Genomic DNA, 22,612 nt, shown 5'->3' on the forward strand with positions numbered 1-22,612 from the left:
CATGTGCGGACCTCGGCTGAGAAGCTTCCAGCCTCCTCCTGACTGTCCGCTCACCCACGTTCTAGCCACAGATGGGAAATGCTAGCGGGAAGGGGTGTTGGGGGAGAGACAGGGAGTGCTTGGCTTGCAGGTAACCCCAAAAGGGTTTACCGTAAGGGTGGACCCAAGTCCAGGCCTCCAGCCTCAGAACCAACCCCAATCAGTTGACTTTACCGCCGTGAAGATGCAAAGGACATTCACAGCCACACTGAACAGAGAGCCCCTGTGCTCCTCCAGGGTCCCTTGAACTTCCAACTGGATGGTTTCCAGGCAGTGAAGCCCCCAAGTCCCTTACCTCTGCCAACAGGGAGCTGAGGATGTACAAGGACTGACCCCACAGATGCGGCACCTTCCCCAGGGGAACTCTATCCACCGTGTGGGGATTCTTATACTCTTCATCCACCTGGCAAAGAGAGGAAAACCCCAAGGTAGAACGTCAGAGGATAAAACAGCCAGTGGCACTGTACATGGAGAGCGCACAGAGGATTTAAAAGTGTCACTCGTTTGATCCTCCAGACCAGTTCTGTGCAAGAGCTGGGACAGGGAGGCCAGGAAAACTGAGGCCCATGGGGCCCATGTGGGGGCCACGTGGCTAAAAGCAGCAGAGGTGGGACTCCAGCCCAGGCCTGGTTCAAGCAATGCTCTGCCCACAAGCATACGGATGGCAAAAGGCAGAGAGATAGGCTCTAAAAGTCAGGCCTGCCTTCTTTAAGCACAACTCTGGGCGACAAGAAATTTCAGATCTCATGCTTATGTTTGACTGTATTATGGGCACAATAATCTAAAACATCAGTCAATAGCCGTGGCAGTGTAGTTCTGGATGCTATTTTGGCTTTCTATCTTGCTCTCCTCAGGTGTTCATGAACTCCGTGTGCCTATGCAAGAAAATCACCAGAAGGTGGCGCTATTTATTGAGGAAAAAATTATACAATTCAGTTCAGTCAATCGTGTCCAACTCTTTCCGACCCAATGGACTGCAGCACGCCAGGCCTCCCTGCCCATCACTAACTCCCAGAGTCCACCCAAACCCATGTCCATCGAGTCAGTGATGCCATTCAACCATCTCATCCTCTGTCGTCCCCTCCTCCACCCGCCTTCAATCTTTCCCAGCATCAGGGTCTTATTAGATCACTCATTTTCCATCAGGGACTCAAAACGCTGAATCCACTGGGGCTTTTGACTCATTAAAACAAACTACAGTTCTCTCTGATGGGCAGTGCTGGCTACATGTTGTAAAAGTCAGTCTTCAACCTTCTCTGTTGTCAAGTCCATGCTGACCTTTGGGTTTTTGATCATTACAACGTTTGTTGGTTGGGGGTTGGAGAATTTCCTTCTCCAGAAAACATAAACCAGTTGAAGGAAATAGAAAACACATCTTCTCCAAAGGAAAAATTCACATCATTAGGCGAGTTATTCTCTGCTTGTTGATTAATAACATCAGTGATGTTAATATGAAACTGAAAGGGAAAGTTGCTCAGTCGTGTCTGACTCTTTGCAACCCCATGGACTACACAGTCCATGGAATTCTCCAGGCCAGAATACTGGAGTGAGTAGCCTCTCCCTTCTCCAGGGGATCTTCCCGATCCAGGAATGGACAATGGAACTGGAGTCTCCCGCACTGCAGGCAGATTCTTTACCATGGGAGCCACAAGGGAAGCCCAAGAATACTGGAGTGGGTAGCTTTTCCCTTCTCCAGGGGATCTTCCCAATCCAGGGATCAAACCCAGGTCTCCCGCATTGCAGGTGGATTCTTTGCCAGCTGAGCCACCAGGGAAGCCCAAGAACACTGGAGTGGGTAGCCTATCCCTTCTCCAGCGGATTTTCCCAACCCAGGAATCAAACCGGGCTCTCCTGCATTGCAGGCGGATTCTTTACCAACTGAGCTATCAGGGAAGCCCATGTGAATATATTCAGTAAATTTTTAAAATTTTGCTGTAGTTAACTAAGACAAACTTAAGCTTATCAACTGAACAGAATTAAATGTTATGAGTAATCAAATAGGATAAAAAGTGGAGGGAGATTCTCCAAAACATTGCAATGGAAGATTAGAGAGAAATATTTTCTTACTATAGAATGTTGAATGCTCTGCAGTTTGCAGGATTACTTTCACAGTCAGATGGTACATTAAAACTTTTTGAAATGTAAGTAGTGTTAAGAAAGACTGCGCAGATCTGGAATGGGAACAGGTTGATGCAAAGAACAGAAGACAGCCCAGTTCTGCCCTTCTTCCACCCACGGCCAGCTCCTGCCTGCCCGTGGAGGTGTGTGTCTCCCTCTCTCCACCTCAGTCTTTCCAATCAGTTTGCAGGTTCTCTAATGCACCAAGCCTCTGCCACCAGCACGGCACTCTGGTATCTGTCCTCAGTCCATGTACTTGCTCTTCCCACCTCCCTAGCTTGCAAGCTGGCAGAGGGAGAGCTGGCATCATGACCCCTCTGTGCCCCAGCCGTGCTGCCCGACCCAGAGCAGCTGCTCCTCAGCACGTCTGCTGGGCACGCTTGCCTGAGTCTCAAGCTGTTCAACGGAGGCCCCGTTGGTCAGTGGTGCCTTGCAGAAGTATGTCCGGCTGTGGAAATGAGTGACGCTGGAACCCAGGGTGGATGCTGCCTTGGCCCAGGGCTGTGGCTGCTCCAAGAATGAGGCCCTTTTTCTAATTTGCACAAAGGTGCCATAGGGGTCTGGGTGGCTCTGTCTGCAGCAGTCTCTCCGTATTACTGATGGGATGGGGGAACCTTCCCAGCTGTCATCTGGAAGCAGCCAATACAAACTGTGCTCAAAAGAATATTCAAAATCAGTGCCTAGCTGATGTGTAAATACACTGGATTAAATGAGGACGCTGAAATGACAAGTATAAGCATGGAGGTCAGATGAGAAAAAGTTGCAGAATAACCTTTTACACCATGCAGCCAGAAGTGTTCATATTCACAAGAAAAGCATATAACACCTAGCATGTACTACAGTCAGGAAATGTGCCTTTTAGTGGAACATGGATGGATGGTTATCTCCACTATAAAATAGGTAAAATATCCTTGAAGCTATTCAGTTTCCCTTGCTCTGCTTCCAGGTTCCAAATTACCTCCCATGACTAATTTAGTCTTGTCAAGTACCTCAGTTCTGGAAAAGGGGCAACCTGAACACACAGTTGCTAGGAAGTAACTACCCAGCCCCCACCGCCAGCTGCACCCAGACCCCCAACAACACATCCACATCACACATAGTAAAATGAATACATTTGCAGGAAATCTAGGCCTTGAAAACTCAGAAAGAAAACAGCCCCTGCAGGCTCCATGGTTTGATCTGTACAATGACGGACTCTCCACACCCCCAAAAATGCACCACCCAGTGGGAAGCAGGGTGTGGTTGTCAGGAGGCCCTGAACTGGGGTCTAATTCCAAGCAGACCCCAGTGCTGTCTGAACTCTGACAGATTCCACAGCCTCTTTGAACTGAGACAGATAATTTCCAAGGCCTTTACCAGTCCCCTGACCATGTGCTTGTGGGCCTGATTCTACCACAAACTCCTAGACCCAAGCTGCTATGTGACCGCAGGGTTATGCTCTAGTGCAGGCCCTGTCAGCTGGGGGAGGAACCTTGCTCTCTGAAGTCTCTTCTGTCCCAAAATGTCTTAATGAAGCTTTAAAGCCACAGGAACATTCAAAAGAGAATAAGCCTTGAAATGAGGATTCTTCTCTGCTTAACATGAGATATGTACAGGGAAATCTTCCATTAAGATATATCAAATCATCATGACCCAATTTAGGAACAAAACTACCTTTGGGCATCTTCCTGGAACTGGCCAGTTTCTCTTTTCCTGATATAGAATGGCTTCTAAGTGATCACTCAAGCTCTAGCTCAGGAACTGTGTGACTGAAAGGAAGAGATTCTGAACTACCCCTGTACAGGCAGACCTCGCTTTCAAACCACTGCAATAAAATGAATATAAATGGAGTCACATGAAACTTTTGGTTTCCCACTGCATAAAAAATTATGTTCACACTATACCACTATATACCAAGGTCTGCCCTGGTGGCTCAGATGGTAAAGAATCCACCTGCAATGCAGAAGACCCGGGTTCAGATCCCTGTGTTGGGAAAATCCCCTGAAGAAGGGAAGGGCAACTCACTTCAGTATTCTTGCCTAGAGAATTCCATGGACTGAGGAGCCTGGCAGGCTATAATCCATGGGGTCACAAAGAGTTGGACATGACTGAGCAACTTAACACTTTTACATACTGTAATCTATTAAGTGTGCAACAGCATTGTGTCTAAAAGAAATGTACGTCTCTTAATTTAAACATACTTTATTGCTAAAAAATACTAACCATCACCCGAACCGTCATCAAGTTCACGAGTAGTAACATTAAAGATCACTGATCACATATCACTGTAACAAATATAATAATGAAAAAGTTTGAAACGTGGGAATTGCCAAAATGTGACAGAGACATGAAATGAACAAATACTATTGGAAAAAAACTCAATGAAGGCTTGCCACAAACCTTCAATTTGTAAAAGTAAAAAAAAGAAAATGCAAAGTTATCTGCAAAGTGGCAGTAAAGCAAGGTATGCCTGTACATCTCTCCCCCTCTCCCAGGGAGATTCTGTCTGGTTTCTTTTTCCACGGAAATGTGTAACAACATGGTGCCCGACAGTGTTCTGTGATTTTAGGGCCTGCTTGGTCCTGAGCTCGGAAGAAGGACAGGTACCCTCTGAAAGTCCTCAACTAACGCCTCCCTTGGGCAACCTCCAGGTCAAGCATGGCTCTAAATCCATAACTTCTGTGATAAACAGCAATGCTACCCAAGACTCAAGAAACCACTTCTGGAGAAAAAGCGTTAGGTCTGAAAGAGGAATGAAAAATAGCAAATGGCCAAGCCCAACTCACTTTCTTCTAGATAATCAAGTACATGGTTACCTTGTCAGGCGGGATGGCGTAGAGTTCAGGCAACAAGTGGACCCCGTTCTGGCCTCTGATCAGTATCCCCTCCAGGGCTTCACGGTATTCTTGGACCTAGAAAACAGCACCATGACTCATGGGGTGAAACGACAGCACAAGACAGAAAAACAGCTCTCTGGGCAACAAACAGATTAGAAGTAGCACACAGGGCTAAGAAACGCACAAACACCTGCAGCTCATGGAGTGCAAGAGGAGCCTGGACTGTGCTGATACCAAATGTTAGGAAGAGCGAAAAGCAACTGGTCTTCTATGTGTTGTTTTTCATTCATGATTTAAATAGTACACTCTTAACTTCTCACAGTTAAATTTTGTCTCACCAGCTAGACTATAAGCTTTTTGGAGTGGAGGCCAGATCTTAAGCAGTGCATCCTATTTCCACCTGTTGGTAGTCTTCTACTGAAAAAGCACTCAAACTTGCTCAAGAAATGTTTGCTGAATGAATCAGATGGGAAGAAAAGAAAGTGTGTGTATTATGATCCATGTACCCCAACACTTAGGATGTGCCACTCAGTAAAAGCTGTTGATGTAAACGCTTCTATTAAATTTAAAAAGCAGCGATAAAAACCTATGCATTAAAAGGGAAATGGTGAGGGGAAAAACCCTTAACCAGCCACCTAGCTATTTAACACATTTCATCTTTGGAGAGTCAATCAAATGCCTTTCTGATCTCATGTTCTTTTCTTCTGAAATTTATGGACAGCAAAGCATGATGGGGTGCATCACTTTTAAAATGAGTAGAAGAGATAGCTTGGCGGGTAAGAATAATAAATCCTGTGAGACCTACAAAATAAGGTACTAAGCACAGGATTTTCTGTCTCCTTAGCCTTTTGTTTCTGGTAACTGTCAAACTTGTTCATAATTGAAATTCCAACTCAATCTTTTTGAGATCTGTCAGTCCTGGGGTAAAAAGACAGAAAACATAAGACCCAAGATAATCACTAAAGTGTAAAAGTCAACAAAGAGGGAATATTAATATTTAAAGCTTACTGCCACTTCTGAAACACGTCAGCATTCAACAGAGGCAGCTCTCAAAAACTAAAATGAATCTTAGATTGTGTATCCTACGCCAGAACATGTGACTGAGCAGATTAAAACCCAGCAAGATGTATGAGTTCCTCAGTCACATAAACTTCATGAGAACAGCTCTTTTCTGCTCACCAAAGCATGCATGGCAGCAAATGCCAAACAGAGTTTTACTCAGCCATGAAAAGAACAAATTTGAGTCAGCTATGGTCTTTCCAGTAGTCATGTATGGATGTGACAGTTGAACTGTGAAGAAAGCTGAGCGCCGAAGAATTGATGCTTTTGAACTGTGGTGTTGGAGAAGACTCTTGGGAGTCCCCTGGACTGCAAGGAGATCCAACCAGTCCATCCTAAAGGAGATCAGTCCTGAATATTCATTGGAAGGACTGATGCTGAAGCTGAAACTCTAGTACTTTGGCCACCTCATGCGAAGAGCTGACTCATTGGAAAAGACTCTGATGCTGGGAGGGATTGGGGGCAGGAGGAAAAGGGGACGACAGAGAATGAGATGGCTGGATGGCATCACTGACTCGATGGACGTTGAGTTTGAGTGAGCTCCAGGAGATGGTGATGGACAGGGAGGCCTGGCGTGCTGCAATTCATGGGGTCGCAAAGAGTTGGACACGACTGAGTGACTGAACTGAACTGTAGTGAAGTGCATGAACCTAGAGCCTGTTATTCAGAGGGAAGTCAGAAAGAGAATAAATATTGTATATTAATGCATATACAATGGAATCCAGAAAAATTGTACTGATGTACCAATTTACAGGGAAGAAATGGAGATGCAAATGGAGAGAATGGACTTGTGGACACAGCAGGGCAAGGAGTAAGACAAATTGAGGGAGCAGCACTGACATATACATACTATCATGTGTAAAACACATTGCTAGTGGGAAGCTGCTACATAACACAGGGAGCCCAGCCTGGTGCTCTGCAATGACCTGGAGGGGTGGGAAGGGAGAGGGGAAAGAGGCCCAAGAGGGAGAGGATACAGATACATACACATACACACACACACACACACATATAAAATTATGGCTGATTTGCATTGTTGTATGGCAGAAACCGACACAACATTGTAAAGCAATTATCCTCCAATTTGAAAAACAAACAAACAAGGTCCTACTGTATAGCACAGAGAACTTTATCAGTATCCTATGATAAACTACAATGGAAAAGAATATGAAAAAGAATATCTATATGTGCAACTGAGTCACTTTGCTGTACAGCAGTGATTAACACAAGATTGTAACTCAACTATACTTCAATAAATAATAAAAAAGAAATCTGTCTTGAACAAATGAACACTGTATTAATAAATATCCATTTAGCACTTAGTATATACTAGGAATGGGGCATATGCCCCAGATGGATAGAGACCATCTCTAGCAGGGTCCTTTGACAGCTAAGTGGGAAATACACTGATAGGTGCCAGGCTATTATAACAGCTGTGGGGCATATATAAAAGCTTTTAGGCTTTCTGAAAGAAGAGACACTTAAAACGAATCAAATGAAGGGGGGGGGGAAGCTGAGGGTGGAAAGCATCAGTTCAGTTGCTCAGTTGTGTCTGACTCTTTGCGACCCCATGAACCGCAGCACACCAGGCCTCCCTGTCCATCATCAACTCCCGGAGTTCACTCAAACTCATGTCCTTTGAGTTGGTGATGTCATGAAACCATCTCATCCTCTGTCCTCCCCGTCTCCTCCTGCCTTCAATCTTTCCCAGCATCAGGGTCTTCTCAAATGAATCTGTTCTTTGCATCAGGTGGCCAAAGTATTGGAGTTTCAACTTCACCATCAGTCCTTCCAATGAATATTCAGGACAGTTCCTGGGTATTTGAGAAGGTGGGAGAGACGGCCTGGCCTGCCCAAAGGCCTGAACAAGTTTCCATCTGCTTGGATCACAGAACTCAAGAAAGGAAATAATTAGAAATTGGACTACAGTAGTGAAAACAAGGGACAGGTCTTCTGGGACCCTATAAAACGTGTGAAGAGCCTGTACCTCATCACAAAAGTAATCAGGAAGCCATTCAAAGCTTTTAAGACAAGCAATAGCATCATCTTTTTCTTAATAAGATCACTCTGATGATGGTGTGGAGAAATAACAAGAAGCAAGGCTGTGGGCTGGGACACCCGTTATGCGGCTGATACATTAAATAAGATATTAGCTAAGACAGGGCTTCCCAGGTGGGCTCAGTGGTAAAGAATCAGCCTGCCAATGCAGGAGACACAAGATCAATCCCTGGGTCAGGAAGATCCCCTGGAGGAAGACATGGCAACCCACTCCAGCATTCTTGCCTAGAGAATCCCATGGACAGAGGAGCCTGGTGGGCTACAGTCCATGGGCTTGCAAAGAGCTGGACACGACTTAAGCACAGAGCACTACCACACTAGCTAAGAGCAGCCTTAAAGATGGCAAACCACAGTGGCCAGAAAAGAGCAGCAGCAGCAACAAAACTCGTCTGTGGGAGACTGGTGCCCCCCGCCCCAGAGAACCCCACCTCCTAGTTCTCGAGCCTTTATGCCGTGTCCTCCCCTTGAATGACTTACAGTAGAAAGCCCTCAGATGTAGATACTGGGTTAAGCTAATCAACAGAGAATTTCCTGTCACCTATTTTTTCCTACACTAAGTTGAAATTTGGTCCTCTCCTCATGTCCTCAGATTAAAGAGAAAAAAAAAAAAAAAAAAAAAAAAAAAAGACCCTGGCATCTACCCCTGCCAAGGTTCTACATGGTCAGGATATTATAGAAACCATACTTATTTCTCCAAGCCTGTGGTCCTTCCACATTTAATATCTAAGTGTTTCAGCCAAACAGATAATGATCGAGACACTCCAATATGGAAAAAGGTAAGACACTTGATCCCTGGGGCTTCCCTTGTGGTTCAGCTGGTAAAGAATCTGCCTGCAATGCAGGAGACCTGGGTTCTATCCCTGGGTTGGGAAGATCCCCTGGACAAGGGAAAGGCTACCCACTCCAGTATTCTGGCCTAGAGAATTCCATGGACTGCATAGTCTATGGGGTCAAAAAGAGTCGGACACGACTGACTGACTTTCGCTTTTGCTTGATCCCTGGCTTATCCTAAATAAAACTGCTAAAAAAGAATGAAAATTTTAACAATCTCTGCCATTCTACAGGCCCCCTCAGGCTACATCTTTGTCTGTAATTTACCAATCTTGGGCCTGTGAATGCCTTGACAGCTGGTACATAGGTGGTAACTGCTCAGATCAAAATGTTAACCTGAAACCAGGATCAAGAGAATATTTTCAAATGAGTGCTAAGCGGTTTCATTCCTCAAGCCCTAGTTGTGTCTACACCCCTTATAGGCAGGAAATATCCAGAGGGGTCTTTGTCCTCCTCCTCTTGACATGGAGAAATGATCAAAACATAGGGGGGACTAAAACCAAGGGTAATCATTAGTCAAATCTATTTTTACCTGTAACAGGCCTTCACTAATCAAGGTGCTTTTAAGACTCCCATGTCCTCCAAGCAGCGCATAGTCTAAACAATGTTTGCTCGAGTTGTTTTCCAGGAACTTGGAGTCAACTATGTCTCGTTCTAACTGAGCTGGTTAAGACTGGTTAGGACCACCCACCCTCCAACAGGGCACGGGCGAGTGTCTGGTGACTTTGGGGCATCAGAAGGCTAAAAACTGCACCCTCAGAGCATGCTAAGCACCTCCATTTTAGAATGTGCAGAGACCTGTGGCCCACAGTTGGGCAGAATGAGAATTACCACTCCTTTTTCCAGTCACCTCTCCCCAACTTCAGGCCACTGTGCTGCTTTATTCTTTATCCCATAAATACCCCGAGCCTTAGTCTTCATGCAGGCAGACCTGAGACTTGTTCTCCTTGCATGGTGGCCTTGCGAATAAACCCTCTCTTTGCTGCAAACCTCGGCATTTCAGCATTTTGGCTTGCTGTGCTCTGGCAAAACAAACCTGGTTTGGCAACACTAGCCCTGAAAAAACCGAATGCAACAGAAGTGACACTTTGCCAGTTTGGGGCCTAAAGCCTTAAGAAAGCTTGGCAGCTTCTGCTTTTGCATTCTGGGAAAAGATGACCATCATGTAAAAAGCTTTACTGTCCAGAGACTGTAATGCTGTGAGAAGCCCAAGTGGAAAATGAAGACCCAGGCCAACAGTCCACCTGAGCTCCGGGCCAACAGGCAGCATCAAGCTGCAACCACGTGAGGGAGGCCAGTTCCTGCAGCCCTGCTGATCCCAGCTGACACCAGAAGCAGCAGAGAAACCCGTTCCTGCTGAGTGCTACCCAAATTACACAGCACTGAGCAAACACAATAGCTGTTTTAATTCATGAAGTTTTAGGAAAGGTTGTTGGCAGCAACAGGTAACTGACACAGTGCCCCTGAATTTTTGCATAACCCTACATTCTAATAACCATCAGCACACCATTGCCATGAAAATGCTGATTACCAACACAACGCCCAGCATTTTCTCACCTGAACGGCATCACCATTGAAGACTCCATCTATTATGAAATAAGTCCAGAACACAGGCCATTCACATTCAATGTTTTCAAAGAGCTTGAGTTCAGCAGGGTCATAATGCAATCGGTTTGGGTCCTGGAAGCAAACAGGTAAACGTTCTAAAAGGTAATGTCAGATTACATACGTGATACCACTGTGCCTCACTGGGTGTCCCTTGCTTTCTGACTCAGGGCAACTTTGAGGCTGGTATGATTGGAGAAGGAAATGGCAACCCACTCCAGTGTTCTTGCCTGGAGAATCCCAGGGACGGGGGAGCCTCATGGGCTGCCGTCTATGGGGTCGCACAGAGACAGACATGACTGAAGCTATTTTTGGCAGTTATCCATGGTAAAATTTCAGAAAAGTAAATCAAATGCACATAGCATTACTTGGTAGTTTATTAGATTAAGCTTTCTCTGTCTCTATAACAAATAAGGAGAAATTTGACTCTTGCAGTGCTGGGCAGACGGTTTTATTGACATCATTTTATCAGTCCCTACGGCAAAGGAACCCAAGGAGGCCACAGGTGGCCTTTTAAAAAACATGTGAGCGAGAGAACTGTTTGTCCATGTCAGCAAGCTGGTTTTAAATCACCAGCTTGCTGCTCTCCTAATGATCTTACTAGTCTATTGGCTAACTCCAGCTTGCTGACTCCAAAATTAAGACTGCTCTTTCCAGTATTCCAACGTGTAACTTTTATAAGCAACAGAGGGAGAATGCCACAGTGGCAACTTAGATATGAAGCAGTTAAGGAATCAGAAGAAACAATCTTTAAATACAACCTCTCTTGGGGTTTTATAACCATCTCGAAGGAAGCGACAGCATCCATAACGCCCCTAAGAAGACAAAAAGAAGCATTTGATGAAACAGAAGAATTTCTTTATCTCTTTGATTCAAGTCAGCCCTTTTAGTAACAACCAAGTGCTCACTGCTGTCAGTACAAAAACTCATCTTTAAGTAATAAGCAAACCAAAATAAAGTTTGATCAGTACTTGGAAGGGAATGCCAAAACTTTCCATTAGAGTGGCAGTCAGGGCTGAGAGATTAATTACTCCATGGTTCACAGAATGACCATCCTTTCATTCTGATTTGCTGTATTGTACAAAGACGCAAAGGGACCCTCACTGCTTGGAGAAGCCACCCATGGTGATATGTGGACTGATTGGACTGCTTCTACTTGAAAGACTGGAAGGCCACAAGGCGACTCCAGACTCATAGGAGTTAGGCTCTGGATACAAAGAAGCCTGCATCCTGCAAGAAGTGGAGGAGGGAGGCGGTAGGGCTTCCTGTGGCTTAAGGCCATGGCTGCTGGGTTTCCTGCTGCAGGCTTCAGTGTTCCTCTCCGGCTTCTCGGGTGCCAAGAAAGAAGGGCAGTGCAGTGCTATCTGAATCTGCCTCCCTTATCCCTGGATCGCACTTTTGGGTGTCCATTCTTCAGTTAAGCGTTTGGGGCTGTTCTAGCACTGGCCATGGAGGCAAGCGCACTCCCAGTGGCCAATCCCATAGTGTCTGGGGTGTCCTGGGAAGCCCAGTCTAGAACGTGCTCCCCTTGAAATGCTTCCTTCTCTACATGAACTCTCTGCCTACTTCTACAAACTAAACAGGTTCTGTTTTCTCCACTGGCTCCTAACTGAGGCAGTGCCTTCTGGGGATATGGTTGGAGACCCTTTACCCCTTGGTTTCCAGAGGCTAAAAGCATTTTTCACCAAATCTAAGTGGGATCATCAACATGCAGATTGTGGTTTAGGAAACTTACTTTTTTTTTTTTTTTTGTCATTTCACTGATAACTTCAGTTGGCTAGAGTATTGTATAACCTTCTCAGTTTGGTGCGGTGTCATAGTTTCTGCATCTCACCTCAGAGCAGGGATTTTAAGATTTTTTTGTGCGTGGACCATTTTTAAAGTCTTTACTGAATTTGTTACAATATTGCTTCTGTTTTCTGTTTTGGTTTATTGACTGTGAGGCATGTGAGATTTTAGTTTCCCAACCAGGAAGGAACACTGCACCCCCTGCATTGGAAGGTGAGGTCTTAACCCTGGACCACCTGGGACATCCCTGGGATTTTTAATCTCAGTTTAACTTGGAGATCTTCAAGTCCCCAGAAATCGTGTGTCAAGTTTGAGGATATCGGGACATGTGCATTTTTTTCTGACAGGGACTGTAGCTTTCATGAGATTCTTAAGGGAGTCTGTCTAGGATCTCTAAAGGGTTCAGAAGCTCTGTCTTAGAAGCACAGGACTGATACGAATTGAGGTTTAAATGTGCCAGCTGGAATTGAAACTCTACTGCACAAGAACCTGGGTATTGATGGCTCAGAGACTTCATTTTCTCCCCTCCATTCTCAGCCTTGGGTACCTCCATCTGTCAGTCCACTCTGATACCGAGAGATCAACTGCAGGGACAGCCCAGGCCTGAGTGAGCTGCTCCATGTCACTATCTGGAAGGGGCACTTAACACAGGGCAGAAGGGTACCAGTGTGACCAATGTTTACCTGGAGCTTGGAAATAATTTCATGTTTGGTCACATTCACAAGGTTCACATCTTCCACCGCGAAGGCCGGGAAAGAAATAATGGAAAGAAGCCCAGCATCAATCTCTTTTGACGTTGAGGCTCTTGGCAGCATGGAAAACAGAATAGACTGGATGAAAAGCAAACAAGTGTTAACCCCGGAAGCACTAACAGTTATGTACAGCATCTAGAGACTATGACTTTACCCCAAGGGAACATATGAATGAGTTTACCAATTTTTAGAGAGTTTTTGCCTACCAACATGGCCCCTGCTGGGTGACCACACCTACCCAGCCCATGTGTCCTGTTCCTCACAGGAGAAAAGAGGGTTCAGGAGAACAGTGATATGCCTAGAGCCCATGCTGAGAACAGGCTCCCTTCCTTCTGTACCTTCTGTTGATACTGCTGGGCCTTTAGGGCACGCAGCGGAGGAACTAAGGACTACCTCATCAGCAGGTTAGCGCTCCTGACTGCAAAGACAAAGAAGAACACACATACAAGACCAGCACAGAGAAATGCCTGGCTTCGGTGGAGGTGACCAGCTGGACTGGATAACTCAGAAACCACTTAAAGGAGTCAAATCTAGAAGACCACACCAACAGGCAAAACACTTTAGTACGAACAGAATTAGTTTAGTCCTAGAAAGAATGGCTTACTTAGTGGCACTATAATATGGCCTCAATTATAAGGTGGTTGGATTAGGCACTGTAAACTAAAGGAAGGTGAAATTATAAGGAACAGTTTGGGAAGGAAAGGGAGCTAACCCTGAAATCTAACATGTACAGACATGGGACTAGATTCCTGCAAGCACAAGCTTATTAACTCTTCCATGTAAAGAAGGAATTCGAGAACTATGTCCAAATCACACATGAGGACTTGGAGACGCAGAGACTCATGCTGATGGGCATGCAGATAGTCTGCAACAGAGCTAGGATTCTAACCCAGGCCCAGCTAGCTACAGAGCTCATGCCGTCTCCACTGGGGACTACACATCTATTAAGAAGCATACCAGCTTAACTTTATTAAACCACACCCCAAGAAACAGTAGACTCCCCACTAAGGACTATTTAATGGGGGAAAATGGAATGAGTTAGAAGGGGGCTAAATAAGGGGGGAACCCTTCAGCTTGAGAACAAAGCTTCATTTTCTCTAGCCAACTGACCCCCAAGCCCAGTTCTTTAACCAGTCACTCTCTCTAGGCTCTCTCTGCCTGAAACGAACACTACCACTGGAAGCTCTGCATACAACTTGGTATGCCTCTCACTCACACAGCCCTAGCACAGTGCCTGCATACAGTGAGCCCCCAGTAAATAAGTCTGCTGATTTGCCAGCAACTGCTGACCTACTGTCTGATAAATGGAGCCACCTAATCTGCCCCAAATCACCCCTTTCTCTAACATGTATTTCATGGAGGTTTTACTGATTTGCCATTTCTCCCATATAATCTCTCCTCCACCATTCATTTTGCCACTACCCTCTAACAAGACTCCACTACCCGCCCAAGTGAACTACTGCTTGCCAATCATCAAATTTGGGGACCTCATGAAATAAACCTAAGAGAAAACCTTGTACATGCTCAAAAAAAACGTAAAATTGACTTTGCTTCCAACAGAACACAGTTGTCTTGATTGCTGACTCCATACAAACACCATTGCTGTAGCTTACGTTTGCGCGATCCTTTCTGGCTCACAAAGTATTCTGACAAATTAAGTTGATTAATTCGGATTCTCATGACCACCTTGTGCAGCAGTGGGGGTAGGTCCTAGTATGCCCATTTTATGGACGAAGGAACTGAAGCTCAAAGAAGCCAAGAGCCACCAAGCTAGGAAGCTGGGGAATCTGAACTGGAGCCCAAGTCCTCTGTGCCATGAGTCTCCATCTCTACTCTCTGGATGTGAGAACCATCACCTGGCAGTGTTCCACCTCATCCGGCAGGACGTGGATCACAGACTTGCGACCTCCATGGGCTCCAAAAAGGTCCAGTTCATCAATTGCTTCAAGGGCTGCCTACAAGCACAAGTATGAATTAATGAGTATGGGTAATACACATATACTCCCATATCTCGTACTTCTTTTTCATTAAGCAATCAAGCATATATGTTTTCCCATAGGTGATGAAATTTGTCTTTAAAATCTAGCTAAAGTATCCTATACTCGTGTTCTATCCTTATTTTCAGAGCTTTCCTGTGTTTTGCCTCATTGCAGGAACAAGATAGAGAAAACAGAAAACCATTTCCCAAAATGAAATTAGTATTCTACCAAAACGCAAAATATTAACAACACAGCATCGTGCGTGTAAGCGGTGGGGGGCTAAATTCATGATTGGTTTTTCTTTCATCTATTTCAGTGGTTAACTTCTAACAGTAGCCATGTTTGGCACTTAAGAAAGTCAACTTTTTTAGTATTAAGTATGTTTTCCATCGGTTGACCTTAACAGAGAATATTTATTGTTGCTTTAAAAATTATAGTTCTGGAGTCTTTACTCTGTAAAATTATGCTTCAGCCTTGAGGAAGAGGGAATGGAGGAGGCATGCTAAATATCTAAGGCAAGAGATGTCAACTGGTGGCCAGCTGGCTGAAACTGCTCCATGGTCATGTTTGGTTTGGCCTGAGGAAGTTTTTAAAATGATCTTAAATTAGAACACCTTTACAAAGTCTGCAGTGTCATCAACACATGCCATTCCCGCCCCATTATTTTTCTATCTGGCTGGCTTCACTTGTTTATATTATGTGCCTGACCTGACCCTGTAGACTTTTAAATGTGTGAGCCCTGCCCTACAAAATGCTCGTATCCTTCAGCCCTCTTTACGACCCAGAAAACAAGACTGGACATCATATATCCAGTTTTTTAGATAATAGCAAGAGCTTAGATGCATGGGTGATGATACTGGATAATAAGGAGGGAATGCACTGATTTTCAGGCACATGCAGATTTAGGTGTAGGAAACCTCCATTCTTTACCTATAATTTCAGTTGGTTTGGGTACATGTACCACTTGAATTTCATACTTGCTGTTGACTTTTGAAAAATAAGCTAACCAGATCAAATCCAAACCCCTAAGGATAAGAACCAAACCAAAGCCGTTAAAGAGGCATAGGAGGAAGAACAAACAAGACCAGACTGTCACCTTGGCCATTCCTACAGAGCTTGCATTCAATTCTGGAATACCCTGATTAGTCTTATCTCCACGTTCCCACATTCCATAATCCTGTTGGAGAAAAAGGAGAAAAGAGGTATTAATAGATGACAAGTACTATGGAAAAAGGACTCCTTTATGTCACTGTAGGCATCATGAAATGTGACTATCTCTTCTCAAAGGGTACCAAATTCATGTCTTTACACACTCAAGCTGTATTCTTTCTTGATTTCAGTTCATTTGACCTCTGGTTAGAGTTCTGGAAATAAATACTCGAGTAGAACAAAAATGCATGCAAAGACACTCAGTTTTCTTATTTCTAAAAGTTATTCATTTGTAAGAAACTCATGATTTATAGAGAACAAAATATTTTATCTTAAAAGGCTGACCTTTATTCACCTAATACGTCTAAACTTGTATTAAATTGTGAGATGGAATAAAGAAAAAATGGGTTATAACTGGGTGAAATCAACCAAACCATTTAAAATAATTTAATAGATTACCTTTTGAGAAAAAATGTTCAGCAGTAATGGGTGCAAAGTCAAAACTGAGGCTCAGAACACTAAACTTGCCTGGTATTTTGAAATTAATTAATATGAATTGGCTTAGGATAGCCCGTCCACATAGAGGACTTGATACATACATACTTAACTTTTATAGCTCATATTTTCACTGAAGAAACCCAGGCACCGGATACCATTTTGAAATAATGCTATATACACTACTGAAGGATTACAACTCAAGAAGAACAGGACCAATGCCAACATTCTGGCACTTATTATTATTAGAGAAAGATGAACATTTTCAGAATAAGACATTTTAGACTCAGACATACTCGAGTGACTTTAGACTCTTGCCTGCCGTGCAGGCCTCGTGGCTGACTCCAGGACCCATTCCTTCGGTCCTCTGCACAGCGGGGCCTTTCCACTCCAACCTGTCCTCATTCCAACCCTGGAGCCGATTGCCTGACTCATCCTTAGAAACTGCTTTGATCAGCTTGCTCCCCAGCACGAGACTGTAACCTGACGACCTGTTTATTCCCTAGTGGATCATGTTCAAATTTCTCTCTCTGATGGCCTTACCTTTATGATCCAGCCCCACACTTCCTGCCTGTCCACAAGCTGACTTTAATTCCTACTATTCTGGAGCACTCAGCTGTCACCCTAAGAATACTCCTTTACTCCACCCCCTCTTTCCCCAACCACCCCTCCCCTTCCCCCACACTCACAGCCATTCCTGATACTCTCGCACCCCTTTCCCTCCTCCTGCTTATCTGAGCCCTACTTATCTACCAACGTTCAACTCAAGTTCCACCCTTTCTACAAAGCCTTCCTGTTTCTTCAGACCAGGCTTGGCCAACCTCGGCGGTACTGACATTTGCAGCCTACTCATTCTCTGTTGTAGGGGGCTGTCCTGCGCACTGTAGGGTGTTCAGCAGCATCTCTGGCCTCCACCCACTAGATGCCAACAGTACCCGCTCCCTTCTTGTCAACATCGAAAATGTCTCCAGACATGGCCTGGTTTCCCTGGGAGAGCCAAAGACTGCTCCTGGTGGACGATTACTGCTTCAGACCTGGGGTCAGCAAGTGCTTGCCCTGGCACCGAATCAGGTCTGCTACACCTGTGATCCAGAAATAAGGTCTATTTGGGACACAGCTGCACACACGAGGTCACAGGTTGTCTACAGCTGTTTGTGTGGTATCATTATAATGGCAGAGTTAAATAGCAGCAAGAGAGACCACAGAGACTGGAAGAGCTGAGAAGATTTACTCTGGCCCTTTTCAGAAAAAGTTTGCTGATCCTTGCTTTGATGTTGGTAGCTCTTTATTAAAAACAAAAAGCAAACTCTAGCCTTTCATTACTGCTCTTCTGGCCAGCTTTACAGTTTAGCTGTTCTCTACAAGTGTGTGAGGCTCAGCTCTCAGTAGCAGACAGCAGCCTGGAGGAACTGAGTGTGTAGGTATTTCCACCCATCACCTAGCCCGGGGCACCTGTCTGGGTCCTGCCTCTCTCCCTGTGTGCTGCCTGGGGTGCTGGTGTTGCCCTTCACCCTGATTCAGGCTCCCAGTACACATGCCACAGGGTATTTGAGGATCTTATTTAAAATGAACCTAATGAATTCAAACAGAGCATATGGCACATTTCAACAACAAAAGCTCCCCAACTGAGTTCCTGGACACAAATGTGCAATTTGTGTGCAGAGGTGACATCATCTTATACCTCTAATCTTGCTAACCTTCGGGTCAGCCCCAGACAGCCTGGCCCTCAAACAGCTATGTGATTTTTATCCTTCCTGACGCTGTAACACTGGAAAATAAACACTGGATTTGAACTCACAGCAACTTTATACGCAGCTTCTATGTAAAAAACAAGATTCTGTATGAAGGCCACCTCGTCAAGAGTGAAAACAATACGTAAGCCTACAAAACAAAAACAAACAGTAAGTTTACAGAGTTATGTTGTAAAGAGAGAGTTGCCAATTACGAATGACAAATCTTATACTAGAAAATAAATTATATACCCTCATTTGCATTTTTCTTACTAGGGCATCAAAAATTAAGTATGAAGTCAGTCATAAGAGTTAATGTCTAATTCAGGAAGGAAAGAGGGGAGGAAGGAGGGACAGAAGGATAGGGAGGGAAAGATGGAGGAGGGAAGGAAGAAAGGAAGGAGGGAAACAGGTAGGATGGGAAAGGAGGAGGGAGGTAGTGAATAAGGGAGGGAAGGAGTAAAGGCAAAAGGAAGGAGGGAGGGAAGGAAGGAAGGAGGGAGGGAAGGAGGGAGGGAAGGAAGGAAGGTGATAAGAAAGGAGGGAGAGAAGGAAAGATAGAAGGAGAAAAGGCAGGAAGGAAGGAGGACAGAAGGGAAAAAAGATACAAGGGAGGGAGGGAAGTAAGGAGGGAGGGAAGAACAGAATAAGGAGAGTAGGAAGGAAGGAGAGAAGAAGGGAGGGAGGGGAGGAGGGAAAGAAGGAGAGGAGGAAGGAGGAAGGGAGGGAAGGAAGGATGAGGCAGGAAGGGACAATGGAGGGAAGGAGGGTAGAAAGGAAGGAGAAGGGGCTGGAAGGAGGGAAGGATAGGAAGAAAGGAGGGAGAGGGGGAAATAAGGAGAGTGGGAGGGAGGGAGGAAAGGAGTGAACAGAGAAGGGAGAGGAGGAGAGCAAAAGGAAAGGAAGGAAGGAAGGTGAGGGCAGGAAGGAAAGAGGGAGGGAAGAAAGGGAGGAGGGAAGGGAGGAGGGAAAGAAGTTGGGAGGGAAGGACAGAAAGAACAAAGGGAGGAAGTAGGGAAGAAAGGACAGAGGGAAGGATGGAAAGAGGGGAGGAAGGGAGGAGGGGAGAAAGAGAGGGAGGAGAGGAGAGGAGGACAGGGAGGAGGCGGAGGGCAGAAAGGAAGGAGGGGAGGTGAGAGGAGGAGGGCAAGATGGAAGGGAGGAAGGGGGCTAGAAAGGAAGAAGACAGGGAGGGAGGGAAGGAGGGAGGGATGAAGGCAGCCTGAGAGAGAGGGAGGGTGGCAGGCGAGGAGGGAAGGGGAAACAAGGAAGGAGAGAGGGAAAGAGGGAGCAATGAAAGGAAGGAGAGAGAAGGGAAGAAGAGAGGAAGGGCGGGGAAGAGGGAGGGATGGAATGAAGGAGCGAGGGAGGGAAGGAGGCGAGAAGGGAACGAAGGAAGGAAAGACAAAAGGAGGTAGGTATGGAAGGGGGAGGAGGGGAGGGAAAGAAGGAAGGAGGCGGGGAGGGCGGGAAGGAGAGAGGGAAGGAAGGTAGTAGGGAAGAAAGGAAAGAAAGGAAGGGTGGACAGGAGGAGGATGGGAAGGAAGGAGGCAGGGCAAGGACAGAAGGAAGCAGTCAGGGAGAAGGGAGGGAAGGAAGGAGGGAGGGAGGGAGGGAGGGAGAGAGAGAAAGAGGGAAGGACAGGACAGTGGAAGGAAGGAAGGTAGAAAGGAAGAAGGGAGGGAGTGAATGAAGGAGGTAGGAATGGAAGGAAGGAGGGAGAGGAGGAGAGAGGGAAGGAAAGATGGTAGGAGGGTAGGAATAAGGTAAAGAAGGAAGATGGATGGTGGGAAGGAGGGAGGGAAGGAAGAAATGAGAGAAGGAAAGAGGGAGGGATGGATGGAAGAAAGGAGGGAAGGTGGGAGAGAAGGAGGGAAGGAATGTGGGAGTAAAGGAGGGAAGGAGGGAGGGAGGGAAGGAGGGTAGAAAGTGGAACAGATGGAAAGATGGAAGGAAGGAGGGTAGAGAAGGAGGGAGAGAGAACAGGGTGAGAGAGGGAAAGAGAAAGGAGGGAGGGATAGAAGGAAGGAGGGGAGGAGGGAGGGAAGGAAGGATGAAGGAAGGAAGCAGGGAAAGGAGAGAGGGTAGACAGGAAGGAAGGAAGGAAAGAGGAAGGCATGGAGAGGAGGAGGAAAAGAGGATATAAAGAAAAGAGGGACAGAGGGAAGGAAGTAGGGATTGAGGGAGGGAAGGAAGGGAAGAAGGAAGGAGGGAGGGCAGGAAGGAAGAAAGAACGGAAGGTGGGAAAGGGAAAGAAGGAGAGAAGGAAAGAGTGAGAAATGAAAGGAAGGAAGGAGGGAAGGATGGAAAGAAGAGAGGAGGCTAGAAAGGAAGGAGGGAGGATGGGAATGAAGGAGGCAGGGGGGAAGGAAAAGAAGAAAGGGAAGAGAGAGAAGGAAGGAGGGAGGAAAGGAAGGGTAGGAGGAGGGTAGGAAGAAGGGAAGGAAGGAAGGATGGAAGGGCAAAGAAGGGAGTGAAGTAAGAAACAAGAGCAAGAAAGGAGGAGGCATGAATGGAAGGAACAAGGGAGGGATGGGAGGAAGGAAAGAGGGAGGGAAGAAGTGGAGGAGCAAGTGAAGAAAGGATGGATGGAAGGAGGGAGGGATGAATGGAAAGAGGGAAGGAGGGAAGGAAGGAGGGAAAGAGGGAATGAGGGAGGGAAGGAAGGAAGGAGGGAGGGAGGGAAGAAGAAAGGAGGAGGGATGGAAGGAAGGAGGGAAAAGGAGGGGAGGACAGGATGAAGGAAGAAAAGATAAAAGGAAGGAGAGAGGCAAGACAGAAAGTAGGGAGGAAAATAGGAATGAGGGAAGGAAAGAGTGAGGACAGAAGGGAGGGAATGAAGGAGGGAGCCAAGGAACAATGGAAGATAAGAATGGTTCCACTTTTGTCTGTGTGCCTAGGAGGAGAAATGATTGAAAGAGATGTGGGGCCTTCATATACGTGTGGGATTTGTACAGAGAAGATTCCACAGAGCCTGCATTTTAGCCCAGCATAACCACTGTCTTATCCTTGAGTAAAGCACAGGGTGGGTATTTTCCCCCAATGGCCAGGTTGGGAAAGGAGAGCCTCCAACCACAGGCAATGGCTCTTCAACTCATGGAAAGGCCAGCTCCCAGCACCTGCCCAGGAGGGGCACCCATGTACCGAAGCAGGCAATAACCAGGAGAGCAAGCTTGAATGTACAGCTGGTTATGACAAATACATGTAAAGTATGAATTCTTGAAACTGGTGTGGCTACGATACGTACTCTTACATCACTGGGGGGTGTGGTTAACTGGTAAAGTAAAAAAGAAAATGCAAGTGAAGTCGTTCAGTCATGTCCGACTCTTTGCGACCCGATGGGCTATTTAGCCTACCAGGCTCCTCTGTCCATGGATTTTCCAGGCAAGAATACTGGAGTGGGTTGCCATTTCCTTCTCCAAACTGGTAAACTGTTCTGCAAACAATTTGGCAATGAGTATAAGTAGCCTTTGAATGATATCAAACTAAGAGAAGGAAGCAAATAAATATGAGGGTCAAAGTTTGTACTGCAATACAGTTATGATAGGTAAACAAACAAACAGAAGAATAAAGGAATAGTTTAATTATGGAATATCCATTGGTAAAGTCACTAAAATTGTTTATGAACACCTTTAATATTATGGGGGAAATGCTTAAGTTATAATGCTATGTAATAAAAACACTATATGCATACCATATGACCTGAAATGTGTTTTTTAAAATACAGTGGAAAAAAAACCTGGAGGAGACACATTCAAATGAAAATTATCAGTGAGATTTTTTTCCTTTGTATTTCATTATATTTTCCAAACCATCTACAGTGAGCTCATCTTAACTTTCATAACCAAAATGTCCTTTTCAAGTTTCAGGTTTATTCACAAAGCCGGAACACTATTTCCTGATTTCTCCAATTTTTGGAGTTTCATATTTGCAGTCTGAAGTAAATGCAAAGCCTTTAACCCAGGAGCATGAATTTACGGGACTGAAGGGAACAGCTCTGCGACACAGCAGCTAAGTGGCCTAACTCAAGGCCACTTGGTGCACAGAGCAGGCGCAACAGCCCTGGTCCTGCGAGGGCTCAGGAGGCTGACTGTCAACAGAGCCACAGAATCAGGGCATATAATGTAATGCAAAAAAGCAGCTTCTTTTGAATACTGGTCAATGCCTGCCCCTCCCCGCCCCCTTCTGGATGG

The 22,612-nt window shown here is 45.6% G+C and overlaps 1 protein-coding gene across 4 annotated transcripts in view; it reads right to left on the bottom strand.

The window, feature by feature from the left end:
- Positions 1 to 22,612, bottom strand: part of PHKA2 (phosphorylase kinase regulatory subunit alpha 2) — a 276,577-nt gene that overhangs the window by 34,415 nt on the left and 219,550 nt on the right. For 3 of the 4 annotated variants that reach the window (XM_055564934.1, XM_055564933.1, XM_055564932.1), the window contains exons 7-14: positions 18,488 to 18,570; positions 16,142 to 16,222; positions 14,923 to 15,021; positions 12,998 to 13,144; positions 11,288 to 11,341; positions 10,479 to 10,601; positions 4,953 to 5,048; positions 335 to 442 (exon numbers count right to left, since the gene is read on the bottom strand). In XM_055564934.1, the coding sequence (XP_055420909.1) occupies positions 335 to 442; positions 4,953 to 5,048; positions 10,479 to 10,601; positions 11,288 to 11,341; positions 12,998 to 13,144; positions 14,923 to 15,021; positions 16,142 to 16,222; positions 18,488 to 18,570 (791 nt within the window). The remainder of the gene's footprint in view (positions 1 to 334; positions 443 to 4,952; positions 5,049 to 10,478; positions 10,602 to 11,287; positions 11,342 to 12,997; positions 13,145 to 14,922; positions 15,022 to 16,141; positions 16,223 to 18,487; positions 18,571 to 22,612) is intronic. The other variant, XM_055564935.1, reaches the window with a different exon arrangement.

Source organism: Bubalus kerabau, chromosome X, assembly GCF_029407905.1.
Source record: "Bubalus kerabau isolate K-KA32 ecotype Philippines breed swamp buffalo chromosome X, PCC_UOA_SB_1v2, whole genome shotgun sequence".
Taxonomy (NCBI): Eukaryota; Metazoa; Chordata; class Mammalia; order Artiodactyla; family Bovidae; genus Bubalus; species Bubalus kerabau.